The sequence below is a fragment of the Manis javanica genome, chromosome X (genome assembly GCF_040802235.1).
Source record: "Manis javanica isolate MJ-LG chromosome X, MJ_LKY, whole genome shotgun sequence".
In the NCBI taxonomy this organism is placed as follows: domain Eukaryota; kingdom Metazoa; phylum Chordata; class Mammalia; order Pholidota; family Manidae; genus Manis; species Manis javanica.
This window is the reverse complement of record NC_133174.1, coordinates 30,946,621-30,974,596: the sequence shown is the minus strand read 5'-3', so window position 1 is coordinate 30,974,596 and position 27,976 is coordinate 30,946,621. Positions and strand designations below refer to the sequence as shown.

General features: G+C 39.2%; 1 protein-coding gene across 2 annotated transcripts in view; it reads right to left on the bottom strand.

The window, feature by feature from the left end:
• Positions 1–27,636, bottom strand: part of CYBB (cytochrome b-245 beta chain) — a 31,622-nt gene extending 3,986 nt beyond the window's left edge. Inside the window, exons 1-11 of one of the 2 annotated variants that reach the window (XM_017671807.3) lie at positions 27,489–27,636; positions 25,430–25,522; positions 24,143–24,253; positions 16,542–16,626; positions 15,773–15,918; positions 13,589–13,779; positions 10,905–11,034; positions 7,991–8,083; positions 5,706–5,959; positions 4,659–4,821; positions 3,395–3,541 (exon numbers count right to left, since the gene is read on the bottom strand). In XM_017671807.3, the coding sequence (XP_017527296.1) occupies positions 3,395–3,541; positions 4,659–4,821; positions 5,706–5,959; positions 7,991–8,083; positions 10,905–11,034; positions 13,589–13,779; positions 15,773–15,918; positions 16,542–16,626; positions 24,143–24,253; positions 25,430–25,522; positions 27,489–27,533 (1,458 nt within the window). In that variant the 5' untranslated portion in view covers positions 27,534–27,636. The remainder of the gene's footprint in view (positions 1–3,394; positions 3,542–4,658; positions 4,822–5,705; positions 5,960–7,990; positions 8,084–10,904; positions 11,035–13,588; positions 13,780–15,772; positions 15,919–16,541; positions 16,627–24,142; positions 24,254–25,429; positions 25,523–27,488) is intronic. The other variant, XM_017671808.3, reaches the window with a different exon arrangement.
• Between the last annotated feature and the right edge of the window lie 340 nt (positions 27,637–27,976).

The window sequence follows — 27,976 nt, the reverse complement described above, 5'->3', positions numbered from 1 at the left end:
ACCAATTTAGAATGGCAGACCTTGACATATAAATGCAAAAAATCCCATTTTGTAGAATACAGTATGATGAGTATCGTGGAAGAGGCACATAGCTCAATGAGAACAAAGAAGAGAGGCGGGTGGAGGTTATGGGAAGGTTTCAACATTTATGCCAGGCTTTGAATGAAGTGTGCGTAGGATTCAGATTCTCTGTCTCACTGTATTTCTCTCTGTTCTGCATCTGACTTTCTCTCCTCACCCTAATAAAACCCCACTCCTTTTGGGAGAATCAGTGAGAATTAAAAAAATAATAATTCAAATACATTCAAAGTTTGGTAACATAATGAGACATCAAACTAAGCCTAAAGCTACTGTTATGTGCATGTGGGGTGGAGGACATAGTCATGTTAGGCAAGAAAATAGATAATGAACAGGGTGGAGAGAGAATAAGCCTGTAAAGCCCACTAAAAGGGACTCAAAGAGTTAACCAGATAAAACTAGAGAGCCAGAAAAGACTCAGAGTTAATGAATTGATCAGTTGAAGCTCCAAAGGCCAGGAGTAACTTGGAATGTCCAGATATTCCCCGGATAAACAAAAATACTCCAGGACAGCCCATGTCTTCATTGTGTCAATTAGATCATTCCATTGTAAGATTCACTTTAGCTTGCTAAGAGTCCCAGTTTATTCTTTAATTTAACCTCTATGCTGTTTTTTTCCTCTTCCAGCCCATAATCTGCAACCTGGGCAGGAGACAAGCATCATGATTAATTTAGCAAACAAGCCCAGATATAAACAGCATAGCAAAAACAGGAAAGATTCTATCTTAAAGCTAAGATTGCATTTTAAAACCCAGGAAGTGAAGAAGTAAGATTCTTAACATATTCTTTGGCAAGCAGACAATAACTCAGTCCACCTTGGGGGCAGGGCAGGTGGCCTTGATTGACATATTCCCAGAGGGAAGCTATTCTAGGGAGGAACCGGATCAGTAAATTTCTTGTGTTAAGCTAATTTTGCAGAATTACCTGGAGGACTAATAATAGAAGAGACATAATGTCTCTCATCAAAAATAAACATCTTGAAACCATTTAACAAGTCTACACCCCCTAGGCCTTAGTCACATTCCTGAAAAATACTTAAAAGGGGGAACCCCTAATCTTTCAGCACGTGTCTTCTCTGAGGTAGCCCACACTTCCCTTTCTCCTAGTGTGCACCTTTTTGCCTTAAATAAACTTTTTCTCAACCTTTCAGGGTGCCTCTCTCTGAGGTTGCTTGCACTTTCTCTTTAAATAAACTTGAACATTTCAGGGTGTGCCTCTCTCTGAGGTTGCCCGTACTTTCTCTCTTTTTTAAGTGAATAACTTTAAATAAAACTTTTACTCTGCTTCACTACTGTGTCTCTGCCCTTCAGTTCTTTATTGAGCAGGGACAAGAACCAAGGAAAATAAACAATGCCCCCCCCAACATATTTGGTGTGGTGACTCGGATGTATTTCCATTCCCGATAAGCCGCATGTGCCTCGCCCTCTGGCTGGAGGCACTCCCTCCCTCACTGTTTATTTCTTCTCTAGGAATCCTTCCCTTCCTTCTCTGTCTCTCATGGACCAAAAACAGCATATAGGTTAGGCTAAAGAATAAGCTGGGCCTTTTAGCAGGCTAAAGTAAATCTTACAATGGCATGATTTAATTGACACAATGAAGACATGGGCTGCACTGGGATACTTTTCTTTATCTGGGGAATATCTGGACAATCCAAGTTACTCCTGGCCCTTGGGGCTTCAACTGATTAACTCATTTACTCTGTGAGTCTTTTCTGGCTCTCTAGTTTTATCTGGTTAACTCTTTGAGTGCCTTTTAGTGGGCTTTACAAGCCTTATTCTCTCTCCACCCTGCTCATTATCTATTTTTCTGCCTAACAGTCACATATCGTTTTCTGCTACCATTCTAGGGGGCTTCAGTTTGAACAACAAATATTTTTCATAAAAGTGGTTAATTAAGTTTATTTAAAAATTAAATCCAACCTTAAATTCACTGAATAGTAGATGAATGATGCGAATAGAGGAGGTTAAAAAGGGTGGCTACTCTGGTTTAATAATTCTACAGGGACCAGTTTTGCAAGGAAAATAATTATTTTTTAAAGCACATAAATTTCCCATTTAAAAACTGTGTCTGGCTTTAAATAACAAAACTGCAAAGCAATTTATATATTATAGGTTTTTTCCTGGGTTTTGTTTTTATCAAGTATATTTTGTTGTTTGGTTTTAAATTTCAGAAGTGGCATCCTGAAACCACGTTTTCTGGAGCACCAGTTTTCATGGTCTTGGGTCCCTGTATGTACATTTGCAACAGAACTCTTCTCAGACTTAGAGAATCTCTGATAAGCAATATGCCAAAACCCAAATGAGAAGTCAGTTTTCACAAGTACAAGGTACAAGTAAAAGATGCCCAAGACTGAGGAGCCAATACGTGGATATGGCCAGCTGAGACAGTGGCCAGAAATGGGCAAAGACTCTCACCTAGCTCCTCACTCAGGGGGTCAGCTTATGCTCCTTTTAGGCCATTCTTTGTTGTGGGGGGCTATATGTCTTGTGAATTCTAGGATGTTTTTTCATTGCTAAATAGCCTTGGAGGGAGGGGGTTAATATACATATATATTACACAGATACACACACACACACACATATACATTACATATACATACATCACCTTCCTTAGATATATTTATTTACAAATGAGAATCATGAACTACTGGGGGTTGATAAGAGCACAGGCTCTGGAGCATTCTGACTCTGCCACTTTACTAGTTGGGTGTCCTTGGACAAATGACATAACCTGTTCTGGACCCTGGTTTCCTTAGAGGTACATGTGGATCATAATAGTAGCTACTTCATAGGGTTGTTGCAAGGACTGAATTAGATAATCTATGTAAACACTAAGAACAATGCCTGGCTCATAGTATATGATTAATAACTGTTAGCAGTTATTACGAATTATTAAATGTGTATGTTATAAAACATGAATATATATGAATATATATGTATGTATGTGTGTGTATATGTATATGTGTATAAAGAGAGACAGAAAGAGAGAAAGCAAGCTAGTATTTTCTGAGAACCTGGGGATCACCTTATTCACCTGGTTTGAGACCCCTGGTAGGAGCATTGCTCTAAAAAAGGTCAAAGTCATAGCTTTTATTCCCTTGTAGGCTCCTTAGCTTAGATCTGTTCTGCAGATAGCAATTTTGAGTCTAGTCTCCAGTCTGAACACATGAAGATACTGAGTGAGAGTGTATGGGCTGGATCACCTGAATCCATCAAATGTTCTTGGTAAAAAACAGTATGCAAGACATTCCAATAACCAGAGGGCAAGTCAGTAAGCCCCGGGCGCTCTGCAAAGGATGAGATGTGAGAGTCCTCACCTGAGACTCATCCCAGCCGGTGAGATGGATGTTGTAACTGAGGAAGCCAGCATTGTTCCTCTCCTGCATCTGGGTCTCCAGCAGCTGTAGCAAGTCTGCAAACCACTCAAAGGCATGTGTGTCCCGGCACAGCCAGTAGAAGTATATCTGAAAGGAGGACGGATCATGTTGTTGATTACATTGAAATAGGCCTTGGCGGCACTGACATACGGATTTCTACTCCCTCCCCAACTTCTTCCTGCTTCTCAAAATGCCTAAAAACAGACGTTCGCAGAAAGCTCTGGACATTTCACGAGTTAGCTCCTATGAACCTGCTCTGGCCTTCACACTGGCAGGGAGTAAATAAGAAACATTAGCCCACCACCTCCTACTTTCCTTCTGGGTCTGCTCTTGTGCTCCCGGAATCCCTGGCTTCCTTTATGCCTCCTCTCAGGGAGACTAATGGGGTGGAGACTAGCAGTGATTGCCACCCCACTATTTCCCTGCCTGCTACTGCCAGACACTCCTGAGTTCCTCCTTCTACCCACACCTCCTCCAGAAAAGAGGGGAAGGGAGAGTGAAAGTCAAGGTTAGCTCAACGGGCCTGTTAGAGGTTATCTCTACAATTATTCAAATGGCTCACATTTTATTAAAGATGTCCTTTATTAGGCAATGCAACCAAATTTACATGTGACAAAAAATCCCCTGGGAATTTATTCTGAGGAGATAACCAGAATGAAAGTAAACATTTCATGAAAGGACATGTGTCCTGCCCAACTCTGCAAGAAGGTATTGAGGGACCGGAGTGGAATCAAATCTCAATGTCTAACATAGGATGACAGAAAAATTATTCTATAGCCCCCCAATGGAACATGAAGAAATCATTAAAAATGATCATTATGAAGCCTATGACAACACTGAAAAACACTGTATGTTTTTTAAAAGCAGAACATGAAATTGCACATACTCAGTATTTGCAGCTTTCTAAAGATATGTAAACAGGTACACAAATACTGAAAATTGAGTATACAAAATGGATAGCTACTGGGTTAGGGTGGTGAATGCTTTCTCTCCTTTCCAGCTTTCTTTTCACTGAATTTCTAGTAATGCATGACTTTCAATAATAGGTCTGCTTATATAGAGGCACAGTGAACAGAAGCCTGCCCCTCTGGAACCACCAGGAACGTGTCTTCTCATCCTGGTTCTCTGCTAGCCTCTGCCCCCCGCCCCATGGCTCTCAGGCGTGATGACTTCTCCCAAACCTCTGAGAAATGGAGGAACCTACCTTTTTGAGCCTCAGGTTGGTGGCGTTATTGCAATATTTGTACCAGACTGACTTAAGAATAGATGCGAAAGGTGTGACCCCGATTCCTGCTCCCACTAACATCACCACCTCGTAACTGAACACATCTTCACTGGCTGTGCCAAAGGGTCCATCCACAGCTATCCTGCAGGGAAGTGTGGGACGAGATGGTTACAGAGCTGTCTTGCTCTTCAGAGGACGGGGCACACATTATTACTGGAGGTGTGCAGTATGTTACTTCAAACTGGGACAAGGTATCTCTGGGACACTTTCCTCTAAGAAATAGCTTCCAAGAAACCAACTAGGTGCCAAGACTGGGGTTGGAAGGAATTTTTTAGATGACTGAAAACATTTAATAACTCTCATGGATTTTTTTTGAACTCCCCACCTCCTTCACCCACCACTAGACACAAACACACACATACACACACATGCAAGTCTATATATCTCTTGCTAGGGTACCCTGCATTGAAATTTCTGCTTCACTGCATAATGAAGTAAAGTGAGAATTTTATATGTCATCATAGAAAACACAGTATCTTGTAAATTCAATTATCTCCACTTTTCATAACTATTCATTGAGTTAATCAACAAACTTGTCTTCAGCATCTACTAAAGGCCTGGCACCATGTGAGGCATGTGAAAAGAAGGAGGTAAAGTGAATAATAATACGGGATTTACCTTCAAACAGTGTATGCCAACTACATTTTAAGACTACCTTTGATATACATAATTTTTCTGGTTCAGAAAGTCAATATACCTTTGCCTTGACCCTTAGATATTTAAAGGAATTTGGGGATATTCATTATCAATATTTGACTCAAATATTTTATATTTCACATAAGATTTATAAATATATGCATATATACCACATACCTAAAATGGGGAGCCCAGAAATAGCTACCTGCATTTGTACAACCTGTGTGTTTCATCAAACTCAGGAGATAGCATAGTGAGAAATGGGATAAGAAGAGTTGGTGACCTTTTTCCTGAACTCATAGACCTTTGTAATATGTGCTTTCTACTCACTTAGGTAGTTTCCAGGCATCTTGAAACTCCTGCTTGTCACAGCCACAAGCATTGAATAGTCCCTCTGTCCAGTCCCCAACAATGCGGATATGGATGCTAAAGAAGTCTTCCTCAGGGGCAGAGGTCAGCGTGAAAGGGTGCCACTCCAGCCTGGACACCTTGGGGCACTTGACAAAAATGTACTGTCCCACCTCCATCTTGAATCCCTTCTTCTTCATCTGTAGCTCAATGGTTTTGAAAGGGTGAGTGACTACCTACGAAACAAAAGATCTCTGTGGCAACTACTTTCCCCAAGTACTTGCCTTTTCAGTGTCCACGTGGATACAAGGGGAGCTAAGATGCCCCAGCTGAGCTAAGGTCCCCTTTTCAGAGCCAACACAGCAGTTGCTCTAGCAGATGTGTTTCCCACTGGGAATTGCTCTTGGCTGTAGCACCTGGCCAATGATGAGCTGATGCAGGGATACAAGGACCTCAATTTGGGACATCTCCAAGGGGCCATTCTGACCCTAGCATGCCCCATGGGATCAGCTGAAGCTGCAGTTGCAACCACACTGAGGGTCAGCTATTTCTTCTCACCAATCCTGCCTTTCTTTTCTTTACAATTGATCTCCTGAGAACACGCCCCAATAAACCTTCTGCATGCTATTCTTCATCTCAGAGTCTTTGCCAGGGAATCCAACCTAAGACACCAGCCTACTGTGATTTTTTTTCTCTAAGAAGTCAAGGCAGATGCTAGAAACAGAAAGAAGAGATGGTTTCCTGTTCAGCCTTCCTGTCTCCCCAGGCAATGGTCGAGAGCCGTAGCAGCTGGACAGAAGAGACCCCACTGGCTGGTTGTATACCTACATTCCCCCAAACCAAGCCTAATGTTCTGATATATCTTTGTCCTGAGCCACACCTTAAGCCTGCTGCAGTCCATGAATTATTTCTTCATTTCTCCCTACCTGGGCAATACACCACCCATCTCTCCCTGAACCAGGCCCTACCCACCTATTGCCATCCTTATCCCACATGTACACAAATGTTCATAATAGCTTTGTTTATAAGAGTAAAAATTGGAAACAGTCCAAATGTCCATCAACTGGTGAGTTGGTAAATCATTTTAAATAAAGAACACAATAAAAAGCTCTCATTGCCATACAGAAAGTAATATAATATTTCTCTGATGATCCCTGAGACACCTAGAAGAACTTTATACATATAACTAGAAACAAACCAAGGGACAGCAAAGGAAGAAAAATCAACAGAAACGACAGCAGCTTCCTAATGTTGATTGACATTGCTAAGCTTTTCTTTTCACAGGTGAGGAAGAATAGAATGGGAAAACCTTTTAATAAAAATTGCCAAGCATTTCCAAAACTTGTGTCGTAAATACATCTTGCATGATAATGCTGTAATCAACTTCCCACCATCACTGCAATAAAGATTTGAAAACAGAAAATGAAAATGTTTGAAAAATTTTTTGAAAATTATGTTTACTGTATTGTAATTTTGCTACCACAAGCAAAATTGGGATTGAACTAAATAAAATGTTCTAGTGGATAGCATTGTCACTGGAATACTTTTGGATAACACTTTGTTTCTTATGTGCATTTATATGAGAAGAAAATGAGTATTTTCTTCATAGGAAAACAAGTTAGCTTTAGAAATATGTTCAAGGGAATTGCTTGTCTGGTTAGTCAGTTTTAGTATAGTAAAGGAAATTTTGTGGCAGCTTTTTTTGCTGATCTGTGGCATTTTCCTTATAATACAATGTAAGTATCATAAAAGGAGAACTTTGTAGCTTCCTGTATTTCAAGATTTCTAATGCCAGTTGGACTAACTTTATTATAACCTTCCATAGGTGCCAAGAAAGAAAACCTAGCGTGGAAACAGGAGGAATTTGTAACCCATAGTAAGCTTTTGGTACTCTTTGAACTGTATTGAATTGAATTTTATTTGGTAAGAATAGTCTGGTGTGTCTTGAAACTATAACAAGGAGCTTCCATTTCTTGGAATATGTATGTATATATGTTTGCATTCTCCCTCTCTCTATTCATGCACACAAACACCTGGCTTTTGTTTGACAGAAAATGTTAACTTCCAGTTTCCTCAGTTAAAAGGCCCAACCATTTGATTATCAAGCTAAGTACATTGAAATAAACTGTAGGTCTTCTCTCTGCCCCACATTTAATCTAAAGACACCAAGTGAAAGACAGCTCCGGCTAATGATATAATAGAGAACTTGGGTAAGTTTGTCCATGATATTGTTAGATACTATTAATAATTCCCAAACCAGCCAATACCTTTGTGATGACCACCTTCTGTTGAGATCGCCAAAACCGTACCAACCTCTCACAGAGATACAAGAACATGGGACCCACTATCCATTTCCAAGTCTGTAATCAGAGCATAAAATGAAAACAAAAAAAGATGTGTTAAGGGGTGATAACTAATAAAAGATCCATAGGGACAAAACATTTTAGAAGTCGTTAATCTTTATAGGTTTGTTTAGATACTTGATATTAAATTAGTAAATTTCTTCTGCAACAGAATGCATGAAAAATATCTAAAATTAAAATAAATTTTGAGCCAGTAAAAATGAACATTCTGTTTGGCCATATTGGGGAACTATATCTACAGTATGAAACTTTCCCAAGAGGAACTGCCCACAAAAATGGGATTTCCTCCTAGTGTTGCAACAGCAGTTGCAAATAACTCCACAGCAGAGCAAGGTTAGTTTCAGAATTAACATTTCTCCAGAGGATAGCATTTCAACAACCGTATTTTTAATGTAACATTACAACTGCTTTCCCTTGGCCATGTAGCCAAAGCGTAATCTTTTGCAAGATGAGAAATTTCTCGCAAGAACTTGGCTGTTTCTCTAACATCCTGGTAAGTTCTAGGAGCTGTGCAATGCACTTACTAAGTAGAAACCGAAACATTTTTAGACTTCTCTAGATTCCCCTCTTGTCAGAATATGCTGTGTTTCAGAACACTAGAATTGTCCTGGAGAGTCATTGGCTATATATAAAAACAATTAGGCCAAACAGATCCATACTGTGACACAGATAGTTAGGTTCCTAGCTTAATACCTGAAGTAGCAAAGAATTTTAGAAGGCAGTATCATCTAAAAGATGATAAAAATGGATTCGAAGAAGGAAAAAAAAAATCAGGGTACTTCCCATAGTCTCACATATGATCTTTCTGTTACTTTTTTTTTTGTTACATTTTTAAAAGAAACTTACTGTTGGAAGCTGAGAGCACCTAAATCCAGCAAAGTTGAAGAATATCTACCCCAGAAGTCGGAGATGTTTTGCTACTGGCTTTTGTTTTCATGCAACAGGGTTTTAAAACAGTGTGGCATCATCCATCTATTTCCTGGGTGCCACAGTGGGGCCCCACTGAATGGAGCCAAGTCTTGGACATTATCATTAATATTCTCAGAAACCCTGAAAATTCTTTGAGGTAGATGCCTGTTAGGGTAGCAGTACTCTGACTCCAGCTGTGTTCAAGGAAATGTGCCTTCTCCTAGCCCATAAGAGGGCCTGCATTCAGTTCCCTTTTTATCCTTTTTATTGATGTCTGCATGTAGTGGAGGCAGTTCACTGATGAGTTGATTGCTTTTATTAATAAGCAAGGATGCTTAAAGATGTTAAGTCCCCAGACAGTGTGCTGTGTCTAGAGGAAGAGTATTCCTATGTTAGGAGAGTAGGGGAAAAAAAGAAAATGGGGTGGGAAATTTGTCTTTATATTATAATGTGCTTAAGGAAAAAATAATAATCTTGCTCAGAAGCCCTGTACAAATGTTGACTTTTGTCTAGTTTTATACCAACAGTTGGCATGCTACTCAATAAAGTACATTGCTTGCCAAAGGGGGAAAAGATATGAAGATTACAGGGCCCACTTCTCACTCTACAGAGCAGAGATATTGAGAATAGACAAAACAGAGGTAGCTCCCAATAAAAGGTAAACATTTCAGCATGTTTCGCATCAGACATCCTTGCCATGCTCCTGCTGTACTATGTGCTACCCTTGGGTGTTGGTATGAATCTGGTTGTCCAGCCTCCTTTATAGGTCAAAGATAGGACCTCCCAATGCCTAAAGGCAGACCTATGTGTCACCTCAACAGTTTCCTTCCCAAGTCTGAAAGCTGTATAGGAAGTCACCTGAAGAAAATGAAAAGATTAAAAAAGATATATGCACCTCTATGTTTATTGCCACCATTATTTACAATAGCCAAGATATGGAAGCAGCCCAAATGTCCGTCAATAGATGAAGGGATAAAGAAGATGTGGTACATATTCACAATGGAATATTCCTGAACCATGAAAAAGAATGAAATCCTGCCATTTGCAACAACATAGATAGAACTAGAGGATATTATGTTAAGTGAAATAAGTGAGGCAGAGAAAGACAAATATCAAATGATTTCACTTGAATGTGGAATCTAAAAAACACAACAAGTAAACAACCAAGTAATAAAAACTCAGAAACAGACTCATAAATACAAAGAACAAACAGATGGTTGTCAGATGGGAGGCGGTTGGGGGCATAGGTAAAATAGGTGAAAGGGAATAAGAGGTACAAACTTCCAGCTATTAAATAAATAAATCTAGGAGATGAAAAGCATAGCATGGAAATATAGTCCATAACATTGTAATGGCTTTGTATGGTGACAGATGATAACGCTACTTATTGTGGTGAATATTTAGTAATGTATATATATATGTGAAATCACTATGTCATACACCAAAAACTAGTGTTATATTGTAATGCCAACTACACTTCAATAAAAATTTTTTTAAAAAGGAAGTCTTACTTCCTGGTATCTGCAGAGGCTCCTAGCTCCTTATAATTGATTATCTGAGCTCTCCAACTCAGCTCAAGATGGAGTCACTCTGAAAATCATTAACTGGTATTACTGTGGTCCTCCCATCCAGAAGAGATGAAACTTCTTGAACCCAAACAGCACTTTAAAAAAACAGTGCTTTTCCAAGCTTTATATCAGAACGTTCATAACAGACCAATGCAGAGCTTACTTTTCAATAAATAATTTCAGACAATAAGTATAGCAGGAAAACAGTAGATACTTAGAATATTCATGCAGTTCCGTGAAATTCCTAATGCACAGCTCTACGACATTTGTGTGTATTTCTTAGACACAATTAGAAGTCTGTTGGTAATGAAACTGTAATAGGAACAATGAAATGTACATACCATAGGAGGGTTCCCAGAGAACTGTGGGATTGTGCAATTTTCTATTTTTCCCCATTGTGCGATTTTGTCTTTACAGTTTTCTGGGTCATGATGATTCAAACTATCTGCAGTCTGCCCACGTACAATTCGCCTAAGGAGGGAATTAAGTTCAGACCATTTAGTAGAAAGAAATTAAGCTCTTAGGTTTTTGAGATTCTGGGCATATTTTAAGTACTCTAATATGGGTCCTGTACTTTTCACCTAAAAGTTATAACTTATTGCCCCCTCCAAACTGACTAGAAGGGAAAGAAAATATGTAATCTTCAGCAATTGGAAAAAAGTATATAGTGGCACAAAGAATATTTATATGTACATGTTTTCTTAAAGGGAGCATTTGTGCTTCTGTTTTGAGTATTATTTTCATTTACGAATGAACAAACAAAACCAGAAAGCTGCAAATCCAACAGAGGAACCTCTAGCCCATACACTGCCTTTGTGCAGATTAGAACAAGATGGCCCCTCTGTGACAACAGTCATACAGGCAAAGAGCTTGGCCGGAAGAGCTAATTGTATTCCCCTTGGCCAGGCACCCTTATGTAGTTAACAACCTGTACAATTATACACAGCAGGCCAGAGGCTTAGTACAATGTTTTGTTTGTTGTTTCAAAACTGTCTTAATTAAACCAAAAGGTTCAAATTAACTTAAGAAGAGTTTGTGGAGATGATGACATTGTCACAGATATCAACACTAATGGTGTGTCCCTTGAAGTGCTCAGAGCCCATTCACTACAATTCAATACATATTAATTAAGCAACTACTAACACATAAGACAATCTTGACTGAGTGTGAACAGAAGGATGGAGGCACAAAGTTGAGTTAAGTCATGTCCCTGACCTCAGAGAAGATCAATGGTACAATCTTCATAATATATAAAGAGACACATAAGGCCCTTTGTAAAAGTTTGTTTGGGGAACCTAAAATTTATTGTGCCACATGGTATATTCTGAGCATGTTTCAGTTCAAGGTCACTAACCATCCCTTTTTATCCCTAGGTCTTGGGGAAGAGAATCAAGATGTACTGAGCATCTATTCTGTGCCAGGCCTAGGGAAAGACACTGTACACAACTTACCTCAGTTAATCTTCATAATAGGCCAGAAAGACAAGTATTAGTACTCCTATTGTACATGTGAGGACCCCGAGGCTCAGAGAGACTAGTTAACTAGAGGCAGGATGATTTGGTAAAAACAAGTCTGGACGAGAAATCCCAGGGCCACCTCTTACTAGTTTTGTGGCCTTAAGCAAGTTATTTCATTTCTTTTCAGCCTCAGTTTCTTCAGCTGTAAAATAGGCTAATAGCACCTCATTAAAGGCTTATTTTAGTGAACATTTGGCGTGATGCATAAAAAATGCCAGACACAAAGTAAAGGTTCCAACAAATGATAACTAGTGAAGTTCCTAATGCCCAAGTTTACATAAGGAATAAGTGATAGGAAAAAAAATCTGATTTCCTCCTCTTCTCAATGTGAGGACCAGAAGTAAGAACACTTGGCTTTAATCCCAGTTCAGCTGCTACCTAGCTATGGGACTGTGAGCACTCAGCCAAACCGTGTAAATAGCAGATTCTCCTCAAATGGCATAAATACAGCTCCTCTGAGTGCTTCCAAGGAAAATGCATGTCTATGAAACTGTATGAACAGAAAGTGGTAGAGTTACCAAGCTAGAGAGGAGAAGAGATTAATTTTTTTTCTCCAGGATTCTCTCAAATACCTGCATTATGACTAAGTCCCATTTGAAGATACTCTTGCTTTAGGAGAGTCAAGAGATTCTTTGCACAGATATTTCAGTGTTTTGAAATTGTTAATCACAGATCAGAGGAAGCCAGTTGATGGAGAATGCATACAAGTAGTTGCCTGATGCTGCTTCTCCCCACACTCCCCTTTCCACCCTCAGGTCTTGGACATCCAGGCCCGTGTGTCTCTATGATAGCATTATCTTGGCCTGCCGTGGACCACCTGGGCTCCAATCCCAGCTATGCCACTTACAGACTGGAGGCTGGAGCTACATATCTTACCTTTCTTAGTCTGTTTCTTTGCCTATAATGCCCCCAGAAAATGGGGCTAGTAAGAACATCTCTACCTTTTGGAGGATAAAAGGAACATTAAGTGTTGGTAAGAAGTACTCAATAGAATTTAACTCATACCTTTATTATATTAGAGTGATCGAAGGCAATAACGGTGGATCCATAGTGCCTGAGATCCGTCCTCATACACAGAAGGCAATCAATAAATGATTGGCTTGAATCAAAACTCATTGAACTACAGCAAACCTTTTCACTTGATCATTAACCCCTCTAGCCTGGGAGTTTGTCTAATTTACCAGCGATTAAGCCACAGGAAGCATCACTGCAGGCATCTAACACGCTAACACCACTGTCCAACATGTTTTATACACTTGCAAACACACTCAAATGTGTATTTTCAAGTTTGCTATAAATAACTGCACTATGAATAGCTATTAATCAAGTACAAGAAACTAAAGTGCTGCTGGGTGGTTTCTACCAAACTGACCTCTGTTGTCCCCTCATATCCCATCAGCAGGTAGGCTGGCCACACACGGACAAGGAGGTCACTCTGCTTCTAACAGAGCATCACACCTGGAAACTGAGGGACATAAAGTACTTGGCTTTAGAGTCTAAACACTCACTCAGCTCCATGGATGGCAAGACCGATGAAGAAGATCACAAAAAGATGGTGTGTGTACCAAAACACTTCAAAGTAAGACCTCCGGATGGTTTTGGTGGATGATGTGATAATTAATATGAGACACAGCGTGATGACAATTCCAGTGATGCCTGCCAACCGAGTCACAGCCACATACAGGCCTCCTTCAGGATTCTGTAAAATACACACACACATGCACACACAGAGGCACACAAACAGGTTTGTCAGTTCTCAAATGCAGAACTATCTACTAATAAATTGTCTGGTATATAGAGCAACAGGCATTTTCATTCTTCCTTCAGATAATCCTAACCATCTCTCATAGAGTGATATAGACCTGGAATAGATATTTTTCAATTGAACCAACTTTTAAGTGGTTGGGTGTCATAGGAAATATGAACTGATACATTGGAATAGTTCAAAGGGAATATCAGATAAAGGAAATCAGTCAACCATAAGATGTCCTAAAAGGGTCTGAAGCTCTTTCTCTCTTTGATTTGGAAAAGGCCACAGTGCTTAGTTTGCAAATGTATTCTGGACATGTCTAACATCTTAGGCTGGGTTCCTCCAAAGCAGATCCTGAGATGAGGATTCATGGGCAAGTGATTTAGAAAAGAAATGCTCTGGAAGAAACTAGTAAGGGAATGGTTAATAGCACAAGCAAGAGGAACAAGTCAAGCAAGAAAGTGATCTCAAGCCAAGTTTTAACACAGGAAGCTTCAGCCTAGTACTGCAGGGAAACTGTGGAAGGTAAGTCACACCTCAGAGATGATCCTAACTCAAAGCAATGAAGCTCAGCTTTCATACCCCACACCCATCAGTGATTAGCTAAAGGTTGCCCAGGGAGAGGTAGCCGTTCTGGACCTTCCAGATCTCTGAGCTTGTGGGCAAAGGGACTCCCACAGCCACAGGGTGGTCCTCTGAGGAAGAAATGCAAGTACAGGAAATTGAAAGTGAAAGCAAAGGGTGGGGAGCGCAGACACAGGAAAAGCAGTGCCAAGAGATCTAGGCGGAGACTGACAGTGTTGGCTCACCTAGTGTGTTCACATTGCCACCCTTATACATCATTAAATAAACAGTTTGAAAGAAAAACTATCCCAAACATTACTGAAAAAGAATTTGCTGTGTTTGATGCAAGTATTTTCATGTAGGCCTGAGGATACTCATTTCTGCAAAATTAAGGGACTTCTCTTGGAATGTTTTCAAAACACAATGAAACATGTTTTGGAATTTGCTGTATAGTAATATAATTTGGCCATCATCCCAAGCCACTGGATGCATACAGATGACCTGGAGTTCTTCCCCCAAGTACAGGAAGCATCAACTGCTGTTAGAAGGGAAGAAGTCCTTGCCTGTGGATACCCCAAATGGCTGCCCCTGAAGAACCACTGAGTGCCCCCCAGTGCACTGTGCTTCTGAAGGAACGACAATGAGCAGACATAGGCTACCTTTCAGATGTAGGCAAGAAAGAAGAAAAGCATCCCTGACAGCTGTATTAACAACTAGGCCAGGGTGTTGCCTACTTCACACAAATAATTTCATAGAACACTGACATCAGACATGGTGATTCTGTACTGCCAAGACAAAAACATAAGTGACTGCTGCTTCTTTATCTATTATAGATTTGGCCCCATTCTATTCCTTCTGCCTTCTAGAAAAAAACTATTAAGATACCCAATTCTAGAACTACCCCTAGTTCCTGACCATACATGATCCACAGCAAATCCTTGCTTCCTTAAACTCTTCCAAAATCATTTAACACAATCCTATGTTCCTAGGATGAGCCTCTCTTAACACTCTCCTGAGATGCCTCAGACTTTCTCATGCTGTGAGGTCTATTTCGCTGCAGTAAATCATAACTCAACTTTGCTCAACTAGATGTGTGTTCCTGTGTTTCTTGACTGGTGGGCATTGTCATAGGTGGGCCTGAGTTACTCCAGCTTCCACAGGTAAGCTTAAGGAACTGGGAAACATATAGAGACACTTCACACACAAGATCAGGAGTATGGGTGACATTTTCTCTGCACCCACATTCTTAGAACTTAAGGACTTATTCCTCTGATAGTTAACTTTTATCATTGCTGTTGTTCTGTTTTTCATTCACTGAAATCTACTCCTCAGATTTAAGGGCCTAGAGAACATCTGAATGAGAAAATAAGATGCTTACCTTGATTTTGTCTCGAGCAAAATTGAGGTAACTTTCATTTTCATGGTCTCCAAGTTCAGAGAGTGCTACTGAATAAGGATCAGAATTGTTGACTCGGGCATTCACACAGAACTCCACATTAAATAGATGTGCAATGGTGTGAATTGCTGAACAGGGCAGAGAAGAGAAACAAAGAGGATGAAGAGTGTGCAAATTCTATTGTAAGCTAGGTATCTACCTATAGCCACTGACTCTATGATAAGTTATAGGGACACACGAGGATTGCCCAGGACACTTATAAACAAGAACTAGGTCTCCCAGATTACAGAAGCAAGGCAAGTCTAGTGTGTAAGCTTTCATTAACTGTGTGATCATAGATAAATCACTTAACTTCTTACAGTCTCAGTTTTTCATTTGTAAAATGATGGTATTGAACTACATGATCCCAAAGACCCAACCAGGTCCTAAGATCTTACAAAATAACCTTGGTCTCTGAGCATACTTAGATGTGCTCTCACTGTCTTTCTCCCCTGATATATTTGTGCTCAAACAAGAAGACTCTCATCTAATGTATGCCTTTGGCTGTTATTCAACTGACTCTGACTTACTCTAGAGAGAGAGATGACAAAATTTCATTGAGCTGATATAAACTGATGGACATAAATACAACATATCAACCTAATCTAACTATAAATGCTGATCTCTTATTTTTATAAAAAGTGTCTAAGAATAGAGGGAACTCTCTGGTTCCAAGTTTTCTTTGTAATCTTAAATTTCTTAATAAACTTACCACTGTGAAGTGCAATCATCCATGCCACCATTTTATGAAAGGTAAGGTTTCTGTCCAATTGTCTTCGAATTCTTGTTGAGCAGCACTTTGAGTTAAGGGGGAAACAATGAAATAGTAATTATTAGCTAGAAAGTTTCTTTGGGCCAGGCCTTAGATACATATCATCTCATTTAATTCTCACAACCACCTTCAAAACTATATCATTCTACCCAGTCGATAGACGAGAAAACTGAGGCTTAGATAGATGTTGTCATCTTCCTAAGGTCAAACAGCCTGTGAGTGGCATAGCTGACTTGACCATTATGTTTTACATTCTCATGTCAGTGACATAAAAGTGTCTCCTGGGAATCCACTGCTTAATTGTATAAAATATGAATTTGCACAGAAAACATATCTAACCACACAGTTTCTAGTTGAGATTAATTTATTCAGTAAATATAGGATATAGAAATTAATAAAGGACTGGCCTGTCCTCAAAGATCTGACAGTATAATGGGGACACAGACAAGTGAACAGTTCTAGAACAAGTGAATAGTTTTAGAACAACATGCTTCTAAGACATATAGTATGGGAGGAGAAAATACTCTCCACCTGCCTGGATTGACAGAGACAGCATCACAAGGGCAGACCATTAACCAAAAAATAATAGCAAAAATAACAACAGCTAATATTTACAAACAACTTGTGTGAGTAGCTATTGAAGTGTTGTACATGTACTGACTCATTTCACCCTTACATCAATCCCATCAGGGAGGTACCGTGATTATTACTACGTAACACATGAGGAAAAAGGGCATAGCGAGCTTACCTAGTCTTGGGTCACAGAGTTAGTAAGTGGCAGAGCTGGGATTTAAACCCAGGTTATTTGATGCCACAGGTATCAATATTCTGATATTTCAGACCTTATATGATTTCCTTGAGTTTAAAAACAGAATTTTGGTCAATACTTCAGTGTAACTGTCTTACCAACACATGTTATAAGATACGGGTTTGAATCTTGATTCAGGTCAATGCCCCAAGTAGAAAAAAAAAACCTGGTTTATGGTTGAATCAAAGCTGTGTGCTCCTGAAAACTGGTCAAATGCTTGTTCTGGCTGCTGTGCTCTCAAGTCTAAATAGATTGCCATAGAGAGACAGAGAACTTTTAAGGAAAGCAGAGTGAGATGCCAAAAAAATCTTAAGTATTATAAATACCTGGTTTAAAACATATTCAATTTAAATATAGGGATGTTTAATATTTGGCTTATTTTTAATAAAATGTTCTGATTTTATAGAAAAAATATACTTGTATGGAAAATTGTGCTCACACTACTATCTTTCAGTTAGCTACATCTAGAGAGTGAAGGCTGCTTGGAGCAGAACAGCAGATTGCTGAAACTGCAGAAATACTATTAAGGAAGACACTGAGGAGTCCAGAAAAAGGAAAAAAGGAATCAGGCTTCACTGGGTCCCTTATGTGAGCCATTCAGTTTACCCATAATTGATCTCATTTAATGCAACGAGATAAGGATTACTGTCCTCATTTTACAGATAAGGAAACTAAAGCTGAATCTCACATTGGCTGGGATCCCAGTCTATTTGTTATTAAGGTCCATGCCCTTTCCCACCAAACCAAATGTAAAGATAAATTCACTATTATTCTACCTATCTAAAAAAAATTCAAGACAAGAATTTAAGTGTAAGTGCTGCATCTAGAAAGTGGTCACAGGAAACAAGGTTGGGGTAAGGAAGACTGGGAAGGAAGGAAACCTCTAAAGGGTGTGTTAGGGTGTCAGCCACTCCTAGCAAAGCATATTATAGAGCTCTCTGATCAGGAACTCTGGGAGACTGTGCAGAATACACCCTAGAATTTTGTTTTCTGTTCTTTATTCAAGGGGTTAAGTAGCTTGGGTGTCCAACAACTCCCATCCATCACTAGCTGAGGATCTGTTCCCAGGACATCAGTTCCCTAGCATTTCAGGCTTGCCCCGGAGAGGGCTGAAACATAATTCTTAGGCAGAGACTGACTGGGGCTTGGAGAAGGCAGCTGCCCCATGCATTAGAACTATCAGTGTGGAGGGAATATGGGTAGAACACCAACAGCATCAGCTATAACTAAGTGTCCACTAGTGGAGCTGAGCAGTGACTCAGTCTCTCAAAGCAAGTGTTTCCTGTTTGAAATCACTTATTTTATATTTCTGTTGGTGAAAATTGACTGTTCTTTTCTTATACAGCCTTGTCTTTTGTGTTCAAGTTCTATAGATTGTTTTACTACTTTGTATTCTTTACAATTTAAAAGAAATATCTTTTTTGTGTTTCTCAACTGCTAGGTTTTTCTAGTTTCTTAGAGTCCTTGTGGTAGGCAGAATTATAAGATGATCCCCAATGACCTTATATAGTCTCCTCCCTTTGAGTGTGGGTGGGACCTGAGCTGTGAATATGCTGGGATATCATGCCCATGATTTTGTTACATTCTATGGCAAAGGGACTTTGCAGAGGAAATTGATGTTCCAAACTGACTTTAAGACAGAGGTTATATGGGTGAGCCTGAACCCAATAACATGAGCCCTTTAAATTTGGTTCTAAAAGAAAGAGATGGAAAAGGTCAAATTTTCAAGGTATGAGAAGCATTTGAGGCACTGTTACTGGGCTTGAAGACAGAGGAAGCCACATGGCAAGGAATACGGGGACATCTGAAATCTGACAGCTGCCCCTGGACGCCCACCAGCAATGAGACAGGAACCTCAGTTCTCCAACAAGAATGAGCTTGGATTTTTACCCAGAATGTCCATGAGAATTCAGCTCCAGTGACACCTTGATTTCAGCTTTATGATACCCTCAGTAGAGAACCCAATCACAGGATGCTGGACTTCTGACCTGCAGAACTGTGAGCTAATCAGTTGGGATTGTTTTGAGCCACTGAGTTTGTGGAAATTTGTTACACAGCAATAGATAATTACTACACTTTTTGCTGGAGTGATGAAATGCAAGGAGTCCTAAGAATCAGTGAACTGGAATTACTAAAGTCAGAAAGCAGTACTGAATTACATTTCAAAGAATTGTGTGTTGGATCCCAGTCCTACCACCTAGCTATGTGACATTTAACAATATGCTCAGTTTCTAGCTTTCTCACCTATATAATTATTATAGCTCTTCCCTCATAGGGATGTTTCATAGATTCATTGAGTGGTGTTTAATAAATATTTGATGCTTTTTGTATCATTATTAAACTTTTCAGGTAGCATGGCTTGGCTCCCCAGTTAAAAGGTAAGCATCCTGTATGCACAACAATATAGCATGCATATTTAAAAATCCTTTAATAATAATTTGGATAAATGAATTACATTTTCACTGTCCTAGAACCTAAGATGATTATTCTAAACCTATAGAGACGTATTTGCCCGCATATGTATACTTGCCCCACTTTTCTTTTCTACTTCCTGACAAATTGTTTTGAAACTTTTGGAGGATGAAACACCAGCTCCTGCATGCTGAATCTGAAGAAAAGGAATGTGGTTTTGCTGTGGTCTCTACACTGTCTCCATAGTTCTACCTTTATCATCAGCAGCATGGATCATTAAAAATATGAAATAATAGATTTCAGTGCCCCTTATCAGCTTAAGCAACAGACTGAGAAAAATTAATTGAATGCCAGAACAATAGAGAGATGTGCTTGGGAAATATATAAGGTCCATTCTGTAATAGTCTATTGGATATTTACAGGTCATTTTTTGTGAAGCCTATTAATATGAAACAATTGATTAAAAGGAAAAACAGAGACTATTAGACACTAATGGGCCAGTGGAATGGGTTCTACCATGGCACCAATCCCTAATTTTTCCTAACTACCCTCTATGGTGTGGTCAGAATGGCAAAAAAAAAAAAAAAAATCCAAAGAGAAGCTGCAAGTCATGCTTATACGGTGCTTCCAGATACAATAGCCTCACCATTTCCTGAAAAGGAGGCAAGACGGATGGTTGGTGAGGTGGGAAGAAAGGACTCTGCTGCCTGTAACTGCCCAGGACTTTTTTGTTCCTCTCCATCACACAGACACCATTTTTATTCTTTTGAGTCATGTCTGAATTATTGCCAGCCACCTACTAATTACCCAAGCTGTCATCATGGCCCAGAGCTTCCTCACTGAACTACCTCTTTGCTTTTTGCCATTGACTTCTGAAGGGACATTTCTCTGTTACTGTTATCTAGAGCTTTGCCCAATGTCCGTAAGCTAACATTCAATTGCAAGGTTGAGTTTTGAGTCATCTCAGCAAATTTCTACACTCCCTTCAAACTGCAAGATAGAATTTTTTGTTAATTGAGGAATGAAACTGAGAAGTACATATTTAATGAGGTATGACATGAGTTTTTGTGATATTAGTGTCACAGAAACTTAAAAGTTCTATTTTATGTACACCTGGTGTCACCACACATGCCATGAATGAATCTGAATTAGATATTTATATGTAATTTGGGAGAAATAGTGAGAGCAAGCCTTGAATCTACAAAACTCAGGTGAAGAAGCTGACAGTAATATCCCAACCTGGTGGCAGCAGACTGTGTGAGGAAGAAGAACCCCACTGTATTTGTATAGCACTGAAATTTTGCAATTACATGTTTATTATCTATCTCCTCCATAAAACTCTAAGCTCCTTGAGCTCACGGCCTATCTATGTCTTACTCTTTACTCACTGTGTCCCCAGTGCTTAGCACATAGCTGGCACTCAACAAATATTTGTTGACTGGCAACTCAAGTCAATTAATATACTTTTAGAATGTCATATTCATTCTTACATTTGCCTTACCTCACCTACTTTTCAGCTGAAAAAACAAAAACAAAAAAGAAACTATGAGACAGGAAGTTCAAGAGACTGGCCCTAGACTACTGAGATAGAGCCATGTTGAGGTCTTCTGACTCCCAGACCATATAAAGTTACAGATCAGAGTTCATTATCTCACTTTCATGTTTCTTTCTGATCTTAAGACTAGGACTTCCAACCAGTTAGAACTTAGTTTCTGCATGGCCAGTTGGGTTAGTAAGACTTCTTTGAGGATTTCAGTATGCTGAGCCCCATTCTTCCCCATTTCTCTTAACAAAGCAAGCTGAGAGTCCTTAACCCCTACCTTTCCTGGGGTGGACCAACCCTGGGGCTTTATTTCTCCAGGTAACCAGAAGGATTATACATAAAGCAAAGTCTAAATTATGAAGATTACTAGAAACTGAAAGGAAGTTCTGTGACTGTTCAGTTCGTGTAAAATCCTTGAAGTTACAACATCCCTGCCATTTCTAGCCTAGGTTATTCAGCATGCTCAAACATTCATATACATGATGGACTTTCTGCAAGAAGACAGTTTTGAGATCAGGTGGCACTTAGGAAAGTGAGTGGGCTCTGGGTGCACAATGACCTGGGTTTGAATCTGAACACTTCAATTTAATTTCATCCCCACTAACTGGCTTGATAGGCAGATTTCATGAGGTGAGGTCTTTGAAGACTCAGTAAGTGGCAGCTATTATAACTTCCAATATTAGTCACAGCATGCTTACTCATTTTAATCCCAATCAAAAAAGAAGTTTCATTTACTAAATTCACATTTCAGGTTTGGAAACTGGAAGGAGCGACATGCCCTGTCTAAAACAATGTTGCTTGCTGCTAATTTAAAAAAATATATATTCTTTGACATACAGATTCCTCTGGCTACAGGTCTGAGCTTCTTGGCAATTTGAAGGGCAGCCTCATTTCATCCCTGTCTTTAAAGACCCTCACAAGAACATTTCCTCCTGGGCCACAGGAAGCCTAAAATCAGCTATTACAACATGTGCCGCTCATGGGGCTTGGCAGCTCGAAGACAGTGCAATCTGGGCCTGTGGGGTAACAAGGATTTCTTAATGGGTCATCCTGGTGAAATGGTGAAAACACTGCCTGTTTCTCAGGGTTTACTTCCTCTAAATAGAAAGTATTCAAACAGGTGATAGGGGGAGAATAAAAATTAACCACGTCTCCTTAAAAATGAAAAGCTACAGTACATAAGCTTCATTTAGCAAATATTCATTGGGCACCTACAATATACCAGATGTTGTACTTTGCAGGTGGTTCATCAGTAAAACTTTCAAATGGAATTTTCCCTCTGTGGTTTCTTAAATTAAGATTATTTGGAAATCCTTGTAATCAATGTCAACTGTTAACTGTAGCCTCTAATACTTATTAGCAAGTTGAGTGTTGTACAGTTCTTAAAGAAAATAAATTCTCTGTCAGATCAATGTGAATTTACTAAGACTAGAAAAAACAAGGCAGAGTTCAAGGCAAGTTCTACTTGTTATTGACAGCTTAGATCGCTTTCCTTCCCCCAAATATTCTGTGATTGCCAAGTTAAGTATCAACTCCTCTGTTATACATATAAGGTCCTAGTTTACAAGCAAAGCTCCAGTTCTCCCTCCAGCCTTACCTCAGACATCTTCCCTTTACTGTCCCTACATTACCATCAAAGTAAATTGCTTAATGCTCTCCTCTACAAATGACCCCTACTTAATAGGTATTTTTTTTAAAAGCTAGCTATTATAAAACACATTTCATTAAAAGGAACAACAGAGGCTACTAGTCACAATGAGCCAGTAGAATGGGTCCCACCAGGATATCAATCCCTAACTTTTCCCAGCTACCCTCTTTGGTGAGGTCAGGAATGGCAAGCCAATTCAGAGAAAAACCAGAAGTCATGCTTGTATGTGACTTTCAAGAATACGATTTCCCCACCATTTCCTGTGCTTTTGCCCATGCCATCTTCTCCATGTAGAATGTCATTCTCTCTTATTTATATCTTCTAGAGACTTATTTTATTCTTGTATGTCCATACCCGATGTACCTTCTCTAAGAAGCCTTTCTCCACCCCCTACCCCTCCTTATATAATTTTCCCCTCCTTTGATTCCTTGTAGCTGCTTATTTGTAATGTTGCATGGGACCTATTATATTTTGTTTTGTACCATTTTGTTTGAGTATATGTGTAGTTTGTTGTTTCTTATATTTTTATATTAATATCAATAAGAAATTCATATACCTTTTATATGTTACATCATTTTTGTTCTTTTAACATAGTACTTTTAGGGGTTCACTAAATTGCTGAAGTGAGGGTTAAAGGAGCCCTGGGAATTTGGAAGCTCTGAACCCCTCAATTCCATGGACCCAGTACCTCATAGTCATATTCATTATAGTGTGACTCATTGGTCATTGATTTCATCTGCTTGGGATGTTATCCACAAAAGAGATTATCTCTGATTGAAAATTTTCAGAAAACATGTCACTGTAGGATTAATTCCCAAATTTCGTGTCAGTCTCATAAAGTCCTGTTTATATCCACATACATATATATTGTGTTACGTATGTCTGTGTGTGTATGTGCGTGTGCATACACAAGTGCTTTATTACTATTGTTGATGTATAGGTTGATTGGTTGTGGGTTTTTTTAAATGTCTGTTCCAGTTTAAATGGTTGTCCCAGGATGCTCCATCAACAAATAATATGGAAATAAACTAGAGAATCAGGCATGGCTTGGCTCATAAATTGATTTACTTTTCCTAAGAAAGGTCATTTAGCTTTTGAGGAACTCAAACTTTGTAAACTTTTGCTCTTACCGCACTGGAACCCCTGAGGAAGGAGAGCAGATTTCTACAGACTGGCAGCAGAATCAGCATGCAGTTGAAATTCAGACAGGCTGCAGGGGCTCTGGCCAATGGCAGCGCTGCCTGGAAGAAACAGGATAAGGAGCAGAGTGAGTTCTGTGAGCACAGAACACCACCCCCCACCACCCGGCTTCTCCAGAGTTGCCAGCATGAGGCCCATACACCAGACACATCACGTTATCTGGAAAGGAAGGTCCTTCAGAGCCAATAGTTTACCTTTGGGGTTTGCTGGGATCCTCTGTTTTAATCTGGCCCTTCCCCCCACTGCAATATTTTATTATGAAAACATCCATCAACACATCTTATTTTCGTACATTTCAAAGTTGCAGACATCATTTCATTTCCCCCCAAATATTTAAGCACACGTATCATTAACTAGAGCTCATTATAGAAACTGGGACTTTTTAAAGATTTTTCTTAGCATTTAGACTGACTTCGACAGCAACTTAAGTTGGCATGGTATAATGCTTTGGCATTATAATTATTTTTTGTAATACCTGAAGAAGTTGTATATTTTGGATGCAGAAAGCAAAGGGAAATCATCCTTCTCAGCAACCTGAATAAGTTATAATAACTTCAATAATGTAGTATAATTATATATATGAATTGTAATTCATATTACAATTAGTATTAAGTAAGGAATTCATGGTTTCAGTATGCTTTAAAAAATGATATCCTCTGGGGGCAGCTGTAATCGTAATTGTTTTCATCTGTGAGGAAGAGCCACGCAGTTCAAGGAAACCAGGAATGCTAATAGACCCAAGTTAAGTCAGCTGGTTACAATGAATGTGAACCTGGGGCAAGTTCCTCAAAGGCTCCATATGTAAGGGGAGGCTCGTTTCCTGAAGATCATTTCATAACGTGTCACTAGGAGCAGGGCCCTCTGCGTACAAAAGGGGTAGGAATCAGATGATTTAGAGAATATGGAAAGTCCCACTTGTTCCACCTGTGTCACCCCTGGGTGGATCTCTCCAACCTGGCCTTCCATTACAGAGTCAGTTATTAGATTTCTCCTTTTAAACTAAACAGTGGCACAGTAGTTCTTGGGAGGGAAGGGACGCCGCTGCGACAGTCTGCCACACTTTTGTTTGTCCCACACTGGAAGGCCTAAAGACTCTTGCCTAGGGGGTTGCAATGGAGGGAGTGAGGCTGATAATGCTGTATGGGTTGGTCACAACAAGAATCTCTGATTAGAAATGTAAGCCAGCCAATAGTGCATGAGATGGAACTTAAACTTACCCCAAGAAGTCTTCGTGTGTAATAGAATCGAGGCTCTAGATAAACCTTATAGTAGTAGACAAAGAGGAAGATGTTTATCCCCAACCATACCAGCTGCACAAACAGAAATAATTGCGTCAAGTTTTCACATTTCAACAGGTAGATTTCACACAAGATTGGAGTCAGACCAGGATCAGGTCTTCCCCAAGTCCAGCCTTCAGCAAAGTTGGTTACAAAGCTGGGTGTAACCAGCTTAGAGCCAGCTCTACCCCTCTTCCCTACAACAGTGTCTCTACACTTTGTAATTAACCTTCCATCCTGTGTTGTTCCCCGGGGGTTTGTTTATTTGGCCAGTATGCCAAATTATTATCAGTCTATCTCCACTGCTTTCTTTCTCCTCCTCTTTTCTTCTTAATCTTAGATAGGTACATCATAGCAGGTGACTCTTAAAAAGAGAAGGGAAAGGAATATGCTACTATACTGTCCTCACACCAGCAGGGCATTGTGTTCTACTTTCCCATGTGCCAGTCACCTCTCTCCACCACACAGCATCCCACTCCAGCTACTGGAGGTCTTACCAACCAAAAGAGCAAGGCTTTAATTCTATTTGGTAAGTTTTGCTTTTGATGGAGGGGAAATAGAGCATGAATGAGGAGATGGGGGAGCGTGGGATATTTTTTGAAAAGAGACTCTTCTAGACTGTGAATGCTCATTTCATCCCAAGCACTGACTGCATCAAACAGTGACAATACCCAGTCCTCTGCCTTCTGCTCTATAGTGATCTTGTCTTAACTGTGCTTTAAAGCCAGTAAATGTCCATAGATGCTTGACAATAGTCTCTCTTTATAAAGAAGGTACTAAAACAACTTCTCCATTTCTTATCCTCATCATTCTTATTCTTGCTTTCTAAGCTGTATCTTCACTTTCCAGTATATGAGTGTATCATTTAGAAGGAGGTCATTTCCTAGGGAATTTCTTGGTAGGAGCTAAAAGTATAATTTGAACTTGTTTTCTAGAGGAGTAATCTGTTCTCAAAACGGTGATAAGAAATCAAGTTAACAGCTCTGAGCTCTCAGAAGAATTCTATATTGCATTAGGATGTTGGTTTAGCATTTCTTTTAGTGACAAAATATTTGTTGTTTTCATTTTATTTGTGCCACAAATTTCTCTCTACCTCTACAATTCAGACTCAATATTTACTTCACGACGAATTCTCTCAAAAGTTGCATTCATAAATGATTTTTTTTAACATCTGTATAATACTTTCATTGGCTATTTGGAAAGGCTATTATAAGTCACATTCTATCTTCCCAATTGTCCATGACTGCTTTGCTAAGACCACCATCTTCATTGTTGATCTTTGTTATGTTAAAAACTAAAGAAATTAACATGTCTATGTGAAAATTAGCCTTATCTTTACTTACAAAAATTGTTTCTCAAGGTAGATTATATGGCTTTATATATGTAATATACATCATATATACACTATATATGAGTCTAGAGAGCTTATTTCAATTTCCTTCCCTTGAATTTTTATAAGTCTCATAAATAACTTCTCTACCTGAGAGAAAAGAAGGTACATTTTAAAAAATGAAAGATGAGACCTTCAATGACTTTTGGTATAATTACTGAAATAAAGGCCAATTTCCCTTACATGAACCAATCCTGCACATGTTATTTGGAAAATGGTATAAAATTTCAATTGCCCATTTTTAAGAGGTATATAAACACATGAAACATAGAGAAATTTGCATCTGAGTAAACATTAATAAACAACTCAGATTCAGGGATTATTAGTATGAAACGTCTCCTACTTCCTCTGCGAAATGCTGGCTAATTTAGTACTCCTGAAAACTCGAGAAATAAACTAGGTGAAGTGAGCCTCCAGATATATTCTTTCCATTAATAAGTTTGGAAGAATGGATTCAGTCTTCTTAAAGGATGATGTATGTTACATAGTACTTCAGTTTCAACATAACTTCTCAAACAAACAAATACCAAAAGGCTTTGCTCTATTTTAGTTCTCAAGAGAACCCAGACAAGTCAGAGAATTTATAATTTCTCTCTCATTGGTACTTACAGTGACAAAGATGGAGAGCCCCTCATTCACAGCCCAGTTCCCCATGGTGGCAGAGGTTCAGTGCCTTGCGACTGCTTTTCTTTTCTGCTATGCTTCTTCTTCCCATGAGGAAATGAAAACAGCAACCTTGGGGCAATCTGTTTCCTTTTCTATTATATGAAATTAGCTAATCATTGGTCAACTGAAAAGCTTGTTTCCATAACAAATTTAAATCTCTAAACCATAAAAAAAAAACTTCAGAAAAAGGGTTCATAATGATCCAATCACAAATCAACATAGTGGGAAATGAAACCAGTTTCTACAACTGAGACAAATAGTGCAATTCATGGATGTATCTTACACAGTTAATTAACTTTTTGACTAATCAGTTATCAAGTAGCTATTTAAGAGTCACCTAACTAGCCATGACTTCATGCTGGGTAAAAAAATATTAAATAGGCGTGATACCTTTTGATAGGCTTGAGCAGCATTTACTCTTCTCTCTTGTT